Raw genomic sequence first — 14129 nt, forward strand, 5'->3', positions numbered from 1 at the left:
AATTAAACCAACTTCCTCCCCCACAAAAAAAGATGCGTCACTGAAAGTTTTTGTACTGCAATTTGTATACCCATGCTAAGTATGTAACACATTTACTGGTCCTATTGTAATCCTTTTTGTTCATTTTGTGGTCTGACCGTTGTTATGAAGTCACTATTACATAAAGCTGTTTGAGACTCCAACATGCTACTCCATTACCCCATGTACGCTTTATTACTATTTCCATAATCTCATTCAATTTCCTTTTTGAAACCTCTGATTTGATCACTGTATTTTATATGTTTGGAATGAGAGAGTATTTGTATCCGAGTAGGTGATACTACTCAAATAGGGAAATGACTTGGAGAGAGAGCATTGAAAGTTCAGCTTGGGTCCAGGGCTTCAGACGAAGACAGTTTGGGATTGACAATGCAACCAACTTGAAATTGTACCACACGATCAATACAATGAGGATATAATTGTCTTGAGTAATGTTCTTTCCCATTCTTGTTTTTCTTGCCATCTTATGTCAATTGTCAATTGAGCATAATTTACAATTGAAACAATTTGCTACTCCTTTGTTTGCAACCTATTTCCTCAATTTTGCGTACACATAATAGAAGTCATACAACATGGAACAAGCGCTTCAGCTCAACTTGTCCATGCTGATCAAAATGCCCCACCTAAGCTGGTCCAATTTGCGTTTGTCCCATTCTCTCTAAACCTGTCCCTCGTGTTTCAGAATTGTTAAGAAAATGGACGACAGAGTTGCTATCAAAAACATTATTATCAAGCCTAAGGTAGACATAAAATGCTGGAGTAACTCAGCGGGACAGGCAGCATCTCTGGAGCGAAGGAATGGGTGACGTTTCCAAGCCTAAATCTGATTCACTGGAGATGAAAGAAATGTAAAAATGTAAAGGCTTTTTTTGTTTTGGTTTCACCCTTTCCCTTTCTCCTCTCCCTCAACTGCAACGTCTTCGCTCGCGAATTTGGGCTGTGATTTGCTGCTTTGTGACGTTTGACTATTCACTGATGTCCCCAGAGGAAGCGAAAGCAGTATTGGAAATATCGGCAGAGAGGACCGAGGATGTTTTCCAGAGCTGACCCATGGTCCTACAGAATGTAGTCGCCCCTGGCAGTAGCAAACGCTAAGTTTTGCTACTGTCTTAACTATTTGTCCGGTCCAATATGTGTTAAAGCTGTTGTTATCTGAGCAGGTTAGGGAATTACGCGAGCATTGTTTGTTTAGTTCGTGATTGAGGTTTTTGTGCCTACCATAGCAACCCAAGTCGACACAAAACTGCTGCTCTTATTGGGCAGGTCAGGTCCATCATCACCGATGTTCCCAGCCACGGGTTGTTCTTTTTTGCTGAAAATTACATGAGTATTTAGTTCCTGCGACCGACCTTCCAAAGGCAGAATTGAAAGCTGAAATCGCCCGTCTCCTAATTCCTTGTTTTTGTTCTGGGGAGAAAAACATACGGCCAGGGGTGGAATTGTGATAATTTCGCCCTCTGCACGTCTTCGCTGATGGAGCCAGGAAACGTATCAGACAGATTGACGACAGGTATGTTGGGCAGAGGACGCTCCTGTTTAAGCCGATCTCTCAGTCCCACCGTTGTACAATTGTCCCTTTTTCACCCGTACTTCAATCCAACGCGAGCTGGAGAGTTAGAAGTACACTAGACGAATGCTGAAGAACAGGTTTTGTTGTAATACGGGAAATATAATCTTTCACTTCATTAACACAGTGAAAAGTCTATGATTTATTGCACACTCCTTTACTAATCTGTACAGGATGGCGACATCTTAGGAAGTTAAAGATTTGATATCATGAAGACCAATTTAAAATATTTAGGATTGCTGCCATTTTTAAAATTTCTATCGAATTCCCCAGTGACCAATTAATTTGACTATTTTCTTCCCTTTTACGGAACTGCACAAACTCTTACCATATACTGTTTATTGTTTTTATGTTACTTCTTTCAATCCTTGGTAAGGCCTTTCTCACTGGAATGTAGCAGCTGAGATTTATAAAATACGAGAACAAGGGCGCAAACCCCTCCTGCATTGGTGCAGCACCCTCTCCTTCCCCCTCCCCTCCCTTCACCTCCCCTTCCCCCTCTCCCCTTCCTTCCCCCCTCTCCCCTTCCTTCCCCCCTCTCCCCTTCCTTCCCCCTCTCCCCCTTCCTTCCCCCCTCTCCCCTTCCTTCCCCCCTCTCCCCTTCCTTCCCCCCTCTCCCCTTCCTTCCCCCCTCTCCCCTTCCTTTCCCCCTCTCCCCTTCCTTTCCCCCTCTCCCCTTCCTTTCCCCCTCTCCCCTTCCTTTCCCCCTCTCCCCTTCCTTTCCCCCTCTCTCCTTCCCCTCTCCCCCCCCCCCCCCCCGGGTCAGGAAGAGAGGAATGCTGACTCCTAGGTCCAGGAGTTTGGAGATTAGTTTTGTTGTGATTACGCTGTTGAAGGCAGAGCTATAGTCAATAAATAGGAGTCTGACGTGGGAGTCCTTGTTATTTAGATGTTCTAGCGATGAGTGTAAGGAGTCAGGTGATGGCATCTGCTGTGGATTTGTTGTGGCTTTGGCAACAGGTCCAATTTGGCAACTCCATTGGCATTCTTCAACTAATGCTGAAACCGTCTAATTAGCTGGGTGATGTCACCACACAAACTCTATCCCATAGTTACAATCTTTGCTCTCCTTGACTCGAGTCATCATTTTGTTTCTTTCAGTTCTTATGCTCTTCCCTTGAGCTTAGTTCAGTCAAATCATAATCTTGTTCAGAGCCTTCCACTCATAACCTACTGAAATGCAGTATAGTTTTGCATTTCCTCAACAAATCTGCAAATGTGTGTATTTTGTTAATCTTCAGGACTCTTGCAATACTTCTTGCTCTAGTGCTTTGACAAGTCTCACTGATTTCTCAGTCACCGGCCGATGTGTTAAAATAATTATGCGCTTAATATTTTGTTTCACAAAACTTTCAACTGGAAGTTTGGACTATTATCGAACACCTTATCTTTATCTGTGTTCAGACGAACAAAAACAAATCATAGATATCTATCTATATAATAAAACTCTTGTTTGTTTGTTCCTGAACTACAGGCAAAATGATACACGATAGTGCGACAATTTTAGGCCCACCTTACCGTCGTCCCTATGGTGCTAATGGAAGAAATTTCATTGAAATCGGTTATATATTTAAAGTTATTCACATTTTAAAGTTTACATCTATCTCCTAGGGAGGGAGGGGGTGGAGGGAGGATAAGGGGGGTTTGAGGGGGATGGAGTGGGGAGGAGGGGGGGGGGGGGGTGCTGCACCAATGCAGGAGAGGTTTGGGTCCAATGGGTCCACTATGTAGTAGTTTGATAAAAATGTTGACTCCTACACAAGTCATAAACTTTTTTTAAATCAGAAATGCTGAAATTTTTCAGTAGGCCAGGTAGCATCTCTGCTGAGTGGAACACAATTAATGCTTCAAATCAATGATTTTTCTGCAGAAATTGGAATAGGCATATTCAAAATTGCGGAGAAGCAGGAGGGATAGAAAGACATATGTGATGTGATGGAAATGAAGCGAGGACAAATGACTGGGTGGAATTGATTAGGAAAGAGTGCTGAAGGTTAGTTAATATTAACTATCCTAACTTGTGGAGATGCCAGTAGCAGGAAGAACTTGCTGGCACTTTGAAATATGGAACACCATAGTGGAATGCTCAGAGAATCCCATAAGCCAGGCAGCCTTTGTGGAGAGAAAAAGACTGAGTTAATTCAGAACAGGCCAGTGATTAAGAAGTAAAAATGCAGCTGATGGAAATAAAAACCGAACATTTCAGAGATGCCCATCATGCCAGATAGCATCTAAAAAGAGAAACAGACAAAGCTCAAGCTAGTGGTTGAGCGATTGGGCTTGTATACACTGGAATTTAGAAGGATGAGGGGGGATCTTATTGAAACATATAAGATAATTAGGGGATTGGACACATTAGAGGCAGATAACATGTTCCCAATGTTGGGGGAGTCCAGAACAAGGGGCCACAGTTTGAGAATAAGGGGTAGGCCATTTAGAACGGAGATGAGGAAGAACTTTTTCAGTCAGAGGGTGGTGAAGGTGTGGAATTCTCTGCCTCAGAAGGCAGTGGAGGCCAGTTCGTTGGATGCTTTCAAGAGAGAGCTGGATGGAGCTCTTAAGGATAGCGGAGTGGGGGGGTGTGGGGAGAGGGCAGGAGCGGGGTACTGATTGAGAGTGATCAGCCATGATCGCATTGAATGGCGGTGCTGGCTCGAAGGGCTGAATGGCCTACTCCTGCACCTATTGTCTATTGTCTATTGTCTATAATAAGAGATCTTCAACCCAAAACAGCAAACCTGTCATTTTCTCCAGTAGACACCACCTGATTTTAATTAAATTGAATTGAGAGATTATTGAGATGGTATTATATTTACTTTATCTTGAATTTTGTTTTTGTTTTTCAGAGCCTCCTGATGTAACAGTGGATGAATTTGTAAGTACATGGGTAGGGGTGAACTTTAAATGAAGCTCAATTCTCCCGTGAATTGGCCCTTCAGGCAATGGAATAATCTTCTTGTGTTTGTCCCAAGAGGAACCATTGGAGCTTTAAAGAGGCTCTCTAATGAGTTTATTTATTTTCATTGCAGTTAGTATAGCAAAATATTTCAATATAAAACTAATTCCTTTCCTGTTAAATTGTCTCTGTACGTTTTTACCATTCAGTGGAAAATTAAATTGTACATAGCATAAAAATGCTTGTGAAGACTAAAATGGAAGTTTACAAGAGAAATAGGTAATTTAAATCTATTTTGATGTTTACTTGCATTTGTAGAGCATCCCAAACACTTTAGAAGTTCAATGAAAAATACATTGCTCAGCCAAGGCATTTGATATTAGGTAAACTACTACAGAGATGATTTTCACAATGGTCTTAAAGGAAGAAGGGGATGCATAGGATGATGACCTCCACAAAGGGAAGATACAAGGGGAAAGGATTGCTCGGATAGATCCTTCAGTGGTAGAATGCCCTCAATTTCACATTAAAGCAATCAAATATCCTTTAGCAGAGCCTGAAAAATATAAAAGAGAATCACTTGCAGGGTAATAGATTAAAGGTAGAGATTAAAGGTAGGAGAGTGTGTCTAATTGTATAGATATCTAAAGGAATTGGTAAAATACAGTGGACTAAATTGTCATCTTCCATGTGATATGAATCATATGATTTATTTAAGTCCACGGAGATATCATTGGTAAAAATAGGTATTCCAGAAAGGTTTTTTTTTTTTTTGTGGAAAATTGGCCTGATTTATGGATGCCGTCTTCCTTTCTGATGGTGGTAAGATGTGCAGCCTAATGTGCAACAATACAGATTGGCAATTAAAATGCCACACTGATACAATTCTTTAACATTTTGCTTAGAAATATTTAACATTACATAAATATCCTTTTGAAAACTGAGAAACCACTGTGCAATGTCATCTTCCATTATACAAAACATTGACCATATCTAATATTCCTCTTCTAGGAAAACTATTTGTTAACTGACGATCTCCTGGTGGATTATTTCAATATGTTTCTTGGTCTGCTGGTAAGTGGTTTATTGATTAAAATAACACCAAAGGGATTCTGAAATTGCAGTGACTTGCATTTCACAAACTACCAAAGGTCTTCAAATTAATAGCAGGTTTAGAAAAATAAAAAGTGTTCGTTGAATGAGGAGCTCTTTACTGAGAGTTCATAGTGCACTTTGGACTGTAAGCCAACATACCATTATCCTTTGAATAAATTTGTTTCTGTCTTAGGCTGGATAGGTTGGATGAGGCTGAACCTGGCCAAGATGTCTGTGTAACTATGGCAACTTCCTGTCTTGATATACCTTTCCCTAATGTGGAAAGCCAAACAAACTGACCATCCTGAGAAGCAGGAGTGAGTGTCCGAGCAGTGGCTAAGCCTCTGTTGGTCGACCACTGAGGCTCTGCCCTGAAAAACCCTGATGGACATTGACTGCTCACTCCTGTGAAAAGCTTTTGAATCGATTAGAGACATTTGAAAAAAAAAAGGATATAAATAATTAAAATAAATTATTAAATAAATGTCATTCAAACAACTTTAAGAATGTAAGAGTATCCTATTTTTCCAACAGAGCACATTATAGTCTTCAAGACTCAACAATTGTCACCTAATTTGTTAAATTCAGCCTTCTTCATATGTATCAGAGTTGGTCATTTCCGTAGAAAGGTTATCACCTGTAGCATTAACTTTATTTTTCTCTCTCTGCACTAATGCTGAATGACCTGCTGAATATTTCCAGCTTTCTCTTTTATTCCAGATTTCCAGCAACAGCAGTGTTCTGTCTCTCACATTTACAGTTGATTGGTATTTCCATCTATTCTGTGCCTTCACTTTCTATCCACGGAATTCCTCCTGGAGATAGGGTTGCCAACTGTCCCGTATTAGCCGGGACATCCCGTATTTTGGGCTAAATTTGTTTGTCCTGTACAGGACCGCCCTTGTTCTGTATTAGGCCCACGGGCCGCTGTAGACCCCGACACTGAAGATAGACACAAAATGCTGGAGTAAATCAGCGGGACAGGCAGCATCTCTGGAAAGAAGGAATGGGTAACATTTTGGGTCGAGACCCTTCTGCAGACTTATCAAGTCTTATCAAGAAGACAAGTCTTATCAAGACGACAAATCAAGTTAGAAAGTTGGTATCTCTACCTGGAGAGGACTAGTTTTTATTTTTGTCTATGAATTCAAAGTGAGCATTTTTATTTTCCAGTTCACCTTCTAATCCCATCTTTACTGAAGAGTAATTTATTGTTCAAATGAATGTGCAGGAGGTCTGGCTGCTATATATAAATAGGACATTCCTGATCGTGGTCATGTTGACATTTCCACAGCAAAGAGACTTTTCTAAAGCCAGGAGTATCACCAATGCCAACAATGTTTCCTTCAACTTATAAACAAATAACTTGCCAGGACATCCATGGCAACAAATGGTTTTGCCCTATTTTAAGAGAAGCAGAAAACTGAAAGTACTTAACTGAACTATCCAGTAAAGATTCCTGGTGCATATAAACTTGACTTTATAGAGAACAACTTCTCGCAACTGCTGAGCTGTATTTAGGCATTCAATGAAAACTTGTTCTTTTGCCTTTTAGGATAAATGTATATGGGTCATTTTTGTTTGATGTGTATAATAATGGTAATTTGCAGCTTCTGTCTTCATGTCTGTGTGGCTATTTAACTAAACTTTGATTGCAGAATTTCATACCACTGTAAAGGTATGAAAAAACTGACAGCAGACATTTATTCCTCAATGTGCAGACACTGGAATAATTTAATAAACTGAACCCCTCTATGATTTCACTCTTCAGCCTTTTCCTTGCCGGGCCCAGAGAACAAAGAAGCTATTGTCTTTGTGGCTTCAGTTGTTTTCTTATCTATTCACTAAGGTGTTTGAAACACAACTTGATTTGTCTTCTTGATAAGACTTGATAAGTCTGGAGAAGGGTCTCGATCCGAAACATTACCCATTCCTTCTTTCCAGAAATGCTGCCTGTCCCGCTGATTTACTCCAGCATTTTGTGTCTATCTTCAGTGTAAACCAGCATCTGCAGTTCCTTCCTATACACTGTTGATTTGTCTTCTGATGTACACTCCCTTTCTACTGGAAATGATGCTGCCACAGTCTTGCACCTTCTGTTGGCACCTGTCAGAGGCTGAAGGAATTCACTTAGCAACATTTTTGGAAACTGAACTCATTCTAGGAAACATATCATGTTCTGTATTGGACAGTTTTTAATGTGAGTAATGGCCATCTAAAGTATGAGAAAAATGAAGAATAATACCAAATTGTATAAACCTGAAATGATACTCACAAAATGGGATTACAGGTGCTGACTAACTTGTTGCAGTGTCTAGTTTCATGATGCATATTCTGCAGGATCTCTTTTCAAAATTTCTTGAGGGTTATGAATCATTGCTGACCAGAACAGTATTTATTTTCCAGTCCTTGCCACAAGGGCAGTGTAATACAACTTCTTCAGTCTGAAGAAGGGTTTCAACCCGAAATGTCACCCATTCCTTCTCTCCAGAGATGATGCCTGTCCTGCTGAGTTACTCCAGCTTTTTGTGTCGATCTTCAATCTGATGGCCTAGATCAGGGGTGTGAAACTCATTTTCACCCCGGGCCACATCAGCATTATGGTTGCCCTCAAAGGGCCGATTGTAACTGTAAGACTCTATAAATGTAACTAATCCTTAACATATTGTTAAATAACTGTCTCTGCATTTGATTATTATTTATTGAAATGTACAAATATTGTACATGCATTAACATAAATGTAAAAATATATGTAAGCACGGTAGCGCAGCGGTAGAGTTGCTGCTTTACAGCGAATGCAGCGCCGGAGACTCAGGTTCGATCCTGACTACGGGTGCTGCACTGTAAGGAGTTTGTACGTTCTCCCCGTGACCTGCGTGGGTTTACTCCGAGATCTTCGGTTTCCTCCCACACTCCAAAGACATACAGGTATGTAGGTTAATTGGCTGGGTAAAATGTAAAAAATTGTCCCTAGTGGGTGTAGGATAGTGTTAATGTACGGGGATCACTGGGCGGCACGGACTTGGAGGGCCGAAAAGGCCTGTTTCCGGCTGTATATATATGATATGATATGATATTGACAAATTGGGTTCCTCATAGGGTTTCCATTGCGACTTGGGGAAATCGCGTTTTTTCTTTAAACTAAATTGTCTCTTAAAAATAAATAAAATTAATCTCAATGGGGTGGAGAGTGGGGTGGAGAAGGGAGGGATGGGTAAGGAGGGGAAAGGTAGCCTCTGATGGCCAGCGGCCATCTTCTTTCTCCTTCACTGTGGTGCCGTGCTCCTCCAGGGGAGGGGAGCGCAATTAAAGGCGGTACAGGGAAGGGGAGAGGGTGGCTTGGACCCAAAGCCTCTCCTGTATTGGTGTAGCACCCTCAACCCCCTACTCAATCCCCCTTATCCCCTCCTCCCTACTCCTCACTCTCCCATCTTCCCTGACCCCGTCCCAATTATCCCCCACCCCCACTCTATCATCCCCCCACCACCACACCCTCACCCCCCACCCCTGCTGTCCCCTTCCCCCCACCCCTCCTCCCCATCCCTACTATTCCCTCCTCCCCACCCCACCCTCCCCCCCAGTAGCACTCTCCCTCCCACCCCCACTCTCCTCCTCCCCCCTTTCCACCACTCTATCCTCCCCCACCCCCCGTTCTCCTCCCCAGCCCCACTCTCTCCCCCACCCCTCTTTCCCCACTCTCTCCTCCCCCCACCCCCCCTTTCCCCCACTCTCTCCTCCCCAGCCCCACTCTCTCCTCCACCCCCATTCTCTCCTCCCCTCCCCCCATTCGCCCCACCTGCATTCTCACCGCCCCCCCCTCTCCCCCCCACTCCCCCCCACTCTACCCCACCCCCACTGTCCCCCTTCCCGCCCTACTCCCTTCCCCCACACTCCCTCTCTCCTCCCCCCACCCTCCCCCTCCTTTCACTGTCACTGTCCCCTTCCCCCTCACCCACCTTTTTCTCCCTCCCCCACTCCCTCCCCCCACTCTCCCCTCTTCCCTGACCCTCACGGCCCCCTTCCCTCTCACCCCACACTCTCTTCCCCCCACCACCACCCCCCCCTCCCCTGCTGTCCCACTCTCCCTCCCACCCCCACTCTCTGCTCCTCCCAACCTCCCCCCACTCTCCCTTCTTCCCTGACCCCCACTGTCCCCTTCCCCCCTCCACCACTCTCTCATCCCCCCACCACCACCCCCTCCCCTGCTGTCCCCTTCCCCCACCCCTCCTCCTCCCCTTCCCCCCACCCCTCCTCCTCCCCTTCCCCCCACCCCTCCTCCTCCCCACCCGCACTCTGCCCTCCTCCCCAGTCCCTCTCCCTCGCACTCTCCCCCACCCCTTTCCCCTTCACCCCCTTTCCCTCATTCTCTCCTCCCCACCCCCTTTCCCCACCACCCCCCTTTCCACCACTCTCTCCTCCTCCAGCCCCACTCTCTGTCCCCACCCCCCACCCTCACCCCCCACCTTTCCCTCCACACTCGCCCCACCCCATTCTCACTACCCCTCCACCCCCACTGTCCCCTTCCCCCCACCCCCACTCTCTTCCCCCACCACCACCCCCCTCCCACCCCCGCTCTCTGCTCCTCCCATCCTCCCCACCCCACTCTCCCCTCTTCCCTGACCCCACTGTTCCCCTTCCCCCACCCCCACTCTCTTCCCCGACCACCCCCACCCCTGCTGTCCCCCTCCCCAGTCCCACTCTCCCCCTACTCTCTCCTCACCCACTCTCACTCTCCCCCCTGTCCCCACCACCCCTTTCCCCCAATCTCTCCTCCCCCCACCCCCCCCCCATTCTCTCCTCACCCCCCTCCTACCCCCACCCTTCACTCGGCCCCCACGTCCACTCCCCTCCGTGGAGCCGTTGGCGGCGAAAGGCACTTACCGAGCATGCAGGGAGGAGGAGGGAGCTCCGGACTACTCGAGTCGGGCAGCGGAGGTGGGACTACTCGAGGCGGGCCGGCGGGTCTGGGAGTGTGGGGAGGGGAGGGAAGAGAAGCGAGGGGAGAGAGGCGCGGCGGGAGGCCCGCACAAGATGGCGAAGCGTGAGGAGGCCGCCATCTGTCTGAAGTGGCGACGGGCCGTCGGTGGCAGCGGCCCTGGTCGATGCCGCCATCGGTGGAAGCGGCCGCTGAAGGAGGAGAAGAAGCTGCCCGCTGCGCTGCGGCCTGTGTGCGATGACGGTGCGGGGTGCTGGGCCCGGGCGGGAGGGGGGACTCGAGGACGCCGTGGCGTGGGTTGAAGGGACGGATGAGCGGACCATCTGTCCGACCATCTCCCTCCTGCTCGGGAGTGTCCCCCGGGTATGGGGAGTGGAGGGGAGCCCGTGATGCGGGCGGGCGGCTCCGCTAACGGCGGCCACCTTGTTTGTGCGAGTGAGGAGAGGCCGTGCCGTGCGTGGTGACGTCAGACGCACAGCACTTGGAAAAGTGTGTGTTTAGAAATGAGAGTTTAAAGTTAAAAATGTCTGTAACTTAAAAGATATACGACCAATGACAATTAAGCTCTCGCGGGCCACATAAAATGACGTGGCGGGCCGGTCGGCCCGCGGGCCACATAAAATGACGTGGCGGGCCGGATTCGGCCCGCGGGCCCTGAGTTTGACACGTGTGGCCTAGATTGTTGGTTCAGAAACATAATCACTACTCCCCTGTGTTACGAAGAAAGCTGTTGAATTCCAAGTATCCTCTTTTACAACTTCAGGCAAATTCTACTTTGTGGCAACAACAAGGCTGCAGAATATTATTTTATTTCACGATAAGTTTTTTCCTAAACAGATGGTACACTTACTTGTGGTTTACAAACTAATCTGTGAATGGCTCACCTTTGAGATCTAATTTATAGAAATTGAATTTAGATAAATTAGATATTTTAATCACACTTGGCACATTTTCAAGTGCTTTCCTTAATCTGTTCATACAAAAGCAAAAAAGAACATAATATGGGCATAAGAAATCAAAGTGGAAATAGGCCATTCAGCCCCTCATTCAATAAGATCATAGCTGATCTTTTGCTTCAGCGACACATTCCTTTGTCAACCCTATATCCCTTAATTCTCTTGATGTCTGGGAAACTATTGATTTGTCTCAAATATGCCCAATCTCAGTCTTCCTGAGCGGAGAGTTTAAATAATTAATTAACCTCCAGGTGAAGAAATTCCTTTTCATCTTGCTCCTAAATGTGGCTCTGGTTCTAGGTAGCCCAGACCATGGTTGCACAAGGTCTTTGTATTCACCTTATCAAGTCTTATAAGAATTTTGTATTTTTCAGTTACATTTCTGTCATCCTAAATTCAAGTCAGTATGAGTCTAATCTGTTTAGTCTCTCTTTACATGACATAATAATTAACAACATCATAAAAATTAATCTTGTGAATTATTGCTGCACAACTATTGTTAGTATATTTTTTAGACAGGGAGAAAAGTATATTATATTCCAGATGCTGTCTTATCAATCTCCAATATGTTATGAGCAAGATATTTCTAGGCTTATATTCAAATTTTCTTTATGAAAAAGGGCAGTGTAACATTTGCCCCTGAAGCATCTCTGCATTCTACCAACGGCCAACATTGTCACCACCATTGGTGTCACCACCAAACGATACATGATGCCCACATATAAATCATCCATATAAATTGTGACCTGGGGCTCCACTGCCAATCCCTGTGACACTAAATGCGTCACAATTAGGAGCAAGATGGTACAGGGCCCACAGAAAAAGACAAATTTATTCCTAATATCAGATTTCCACCCAATAACCAATCCTCAGTTCAAGCCATATATAACCAGCAATGCTGCTCACACCAAGTTTGTTTAATAATCTCTTGTGTGCTATCATTTCAAAGGTCTTCTGAAATGCAAAGCACACTTTTCTTTTAAAGCTAAATCTGCTGTATTTACTGTAATATTCTAAGTGGCCTCTTGGCACTTCTGTAATGGCAATCTGTTGTCCAAATTGAAAGAAACTGCTAATGAGTGAAGCATAGAGGGTCTAGATGTTATTGTGCATGTAAGACAAAGTTAGCAGATAGTTGTGTGGCCAAGTATTACTTACCACATTACCAGCCATGCCTGAATGTCTTTATGGCTTTTATGAACACAGCTCCATTGCTGCATTTGTTAAAGGATCACAAATGAAACTGAACATTGTATTGAAGATCCACAGGTCTAAATATTTTATAACGATTGAGCTAAAACTATTTAAATAAAATCCAGGAGAAATTTAATGCTGATGAAATTGAATCTACTGGGGTTTTTTTCTGGATTGGTTGCAATCATGGCCAAGAATTTGATTTGATTTTCCTGAAGATCCCAGGTCAATTTTGGTGAGTTGGCAGCCAATTTGGAGGAAGATAATTTCTCTTTTCATATGAAAACTAAACCCACTTTTTTTGCTTCACAGAATTTTCCAATGCCAATTTGGTTCAACAAGGTTACAGAGACCTTTGAAATTGTTGACAATGCAGAGAAAAATCTGTTGAAACAATTAAAAAGTCTGGTGCATGCTCTTGCACCTGTTGACCCCATCTACGATGTTACAGTCCAATCTAGAAGAAACTCTTCTCAACCGCAACAAAAAATCACAAATTTGGATGTAAAATTTGATGATAAATACATTGTAACGGTAGGTATATTAAAGACAGTTTCATTACATCGCTGGTATGTTTAAATATGAAATATTTAAAATTAAGAAAAATAATATCAAAAACATTCAATAAAAATGAAATTATTTTAAATGTGATTTACCCTTCATCAGAAATGGTAATAATTTTGCACTTGTATACAGTTTATCCAAGCCTCTGCAAAACCATAAAGCTATAGAGAGCTTGTTGGTTACTCATTATTGATCTTGTGCAATTTATTTTCCATTGAAGTAACTAGCAAAAATAAATGTGTTCTGGAATGGGCAGATAATCCAATATCTTCCAGCTATAACTCCACCAAAACTATGTTCTGGCTGTAGTGCTTCTGATCTAATCCACAATTCAATAGTGCATTACAGTATAATTAAAACTTTGTTAATCCACCATCGGATGATTTGAAAGTCTGGCTGGTTTGGCATCTAGCTCACCAGGGGATATCTGTAGTGCTATGTTCTCTCTCACCGGGACCCCAGTTATACTACCTTCCCAATTGCTGTATATCCCACTCAATATGACCCTGGTTCTTGTGCTCTCTTTCAACTTACTGGGACCCTGTTTCCTGCACTCACCTTAAACTTAGCTAGTTCACTGGAAAAATTCTTATTATAATAAAATGGGAATTAAAAGTGTGAAGGAATATTGAAAGAAATAAAATTTAATCATCCTGAAAATCATCTAGCCCAGCTCAAGGTGCTGGGTTACTGGAATCCTACAGTTTTACTTTAGCATGTGATATGGAAGCTATCTTTTTAGAGATAATGTTTTATGGTCCTTAAGAAGAATTATAAGGTGGATATGTGCTAAGGGGAATTTCATACTGTAAAGGACCAGAGCAACTGAGAGCATAGTTGCTGCATTGAGAAGAAGAGAATACATAAGAGACTGGCTGTAAA

General features: G+C 44.0%; 1 protein-coding gene across 3 annotated transcripts in view; it reads left to right on the forward strand.

Annotated features, from left to right (window-relative positions):
* The first annotated feature begins 1066 nt into the window (after nucleotides 1–1066).
* Nucleotides 1067–14129, forward strand: part of LOC144593164 (regulator of G-protein signaling 22-like) — a 64571-nt gene continuing 51508 nt past the window's right edge. For 2 of the 3 annotated variants that reach the window (XR_013547213.1, XM_078398647.1), the window contains exons 1-4: nucleotides 1067–1549; nucleotides 4453–4481; nucleotides 5514–5576; nucleotides 12996–13217. Coding sequence is in view for 2 of the 3 variants with exons in the window: in XM_078398647.1 (XP_078254773.1) it covers nucleotides 1513–1549; nucleotides 4453–4481; nucleotides 5514–5576; nucleotides 12996–13217 (351 nt within the window). In the remaining variant the exon portion in view is untranslated. Of the gene's footprint in view, nucleotides 1550–3476; nucleotides 3600–4452; nucleotides 4482–5513; nucleotides 5577–12995; nucleotides 13218–14129 lie in introns of all 3 variants that reach the window. The other variant, XM_078398648.1, reaches the window with a different exon arrangement.

This window comes from Rhinoraja longicauda, chromosome 4 (assembly GCF_053455715.1).
Source record: "Rhinoraja longicauda isolate Sanriku21f chromosome 4, sRhiLon1.1, whole genome shotgun sequence".
NCBI lineage: Eukaryota > Metazoa > Chordata > Chondrichthyes > Rajiformes > Arhynchobatidae > Rhinoraja > Rhinoraja longicauda.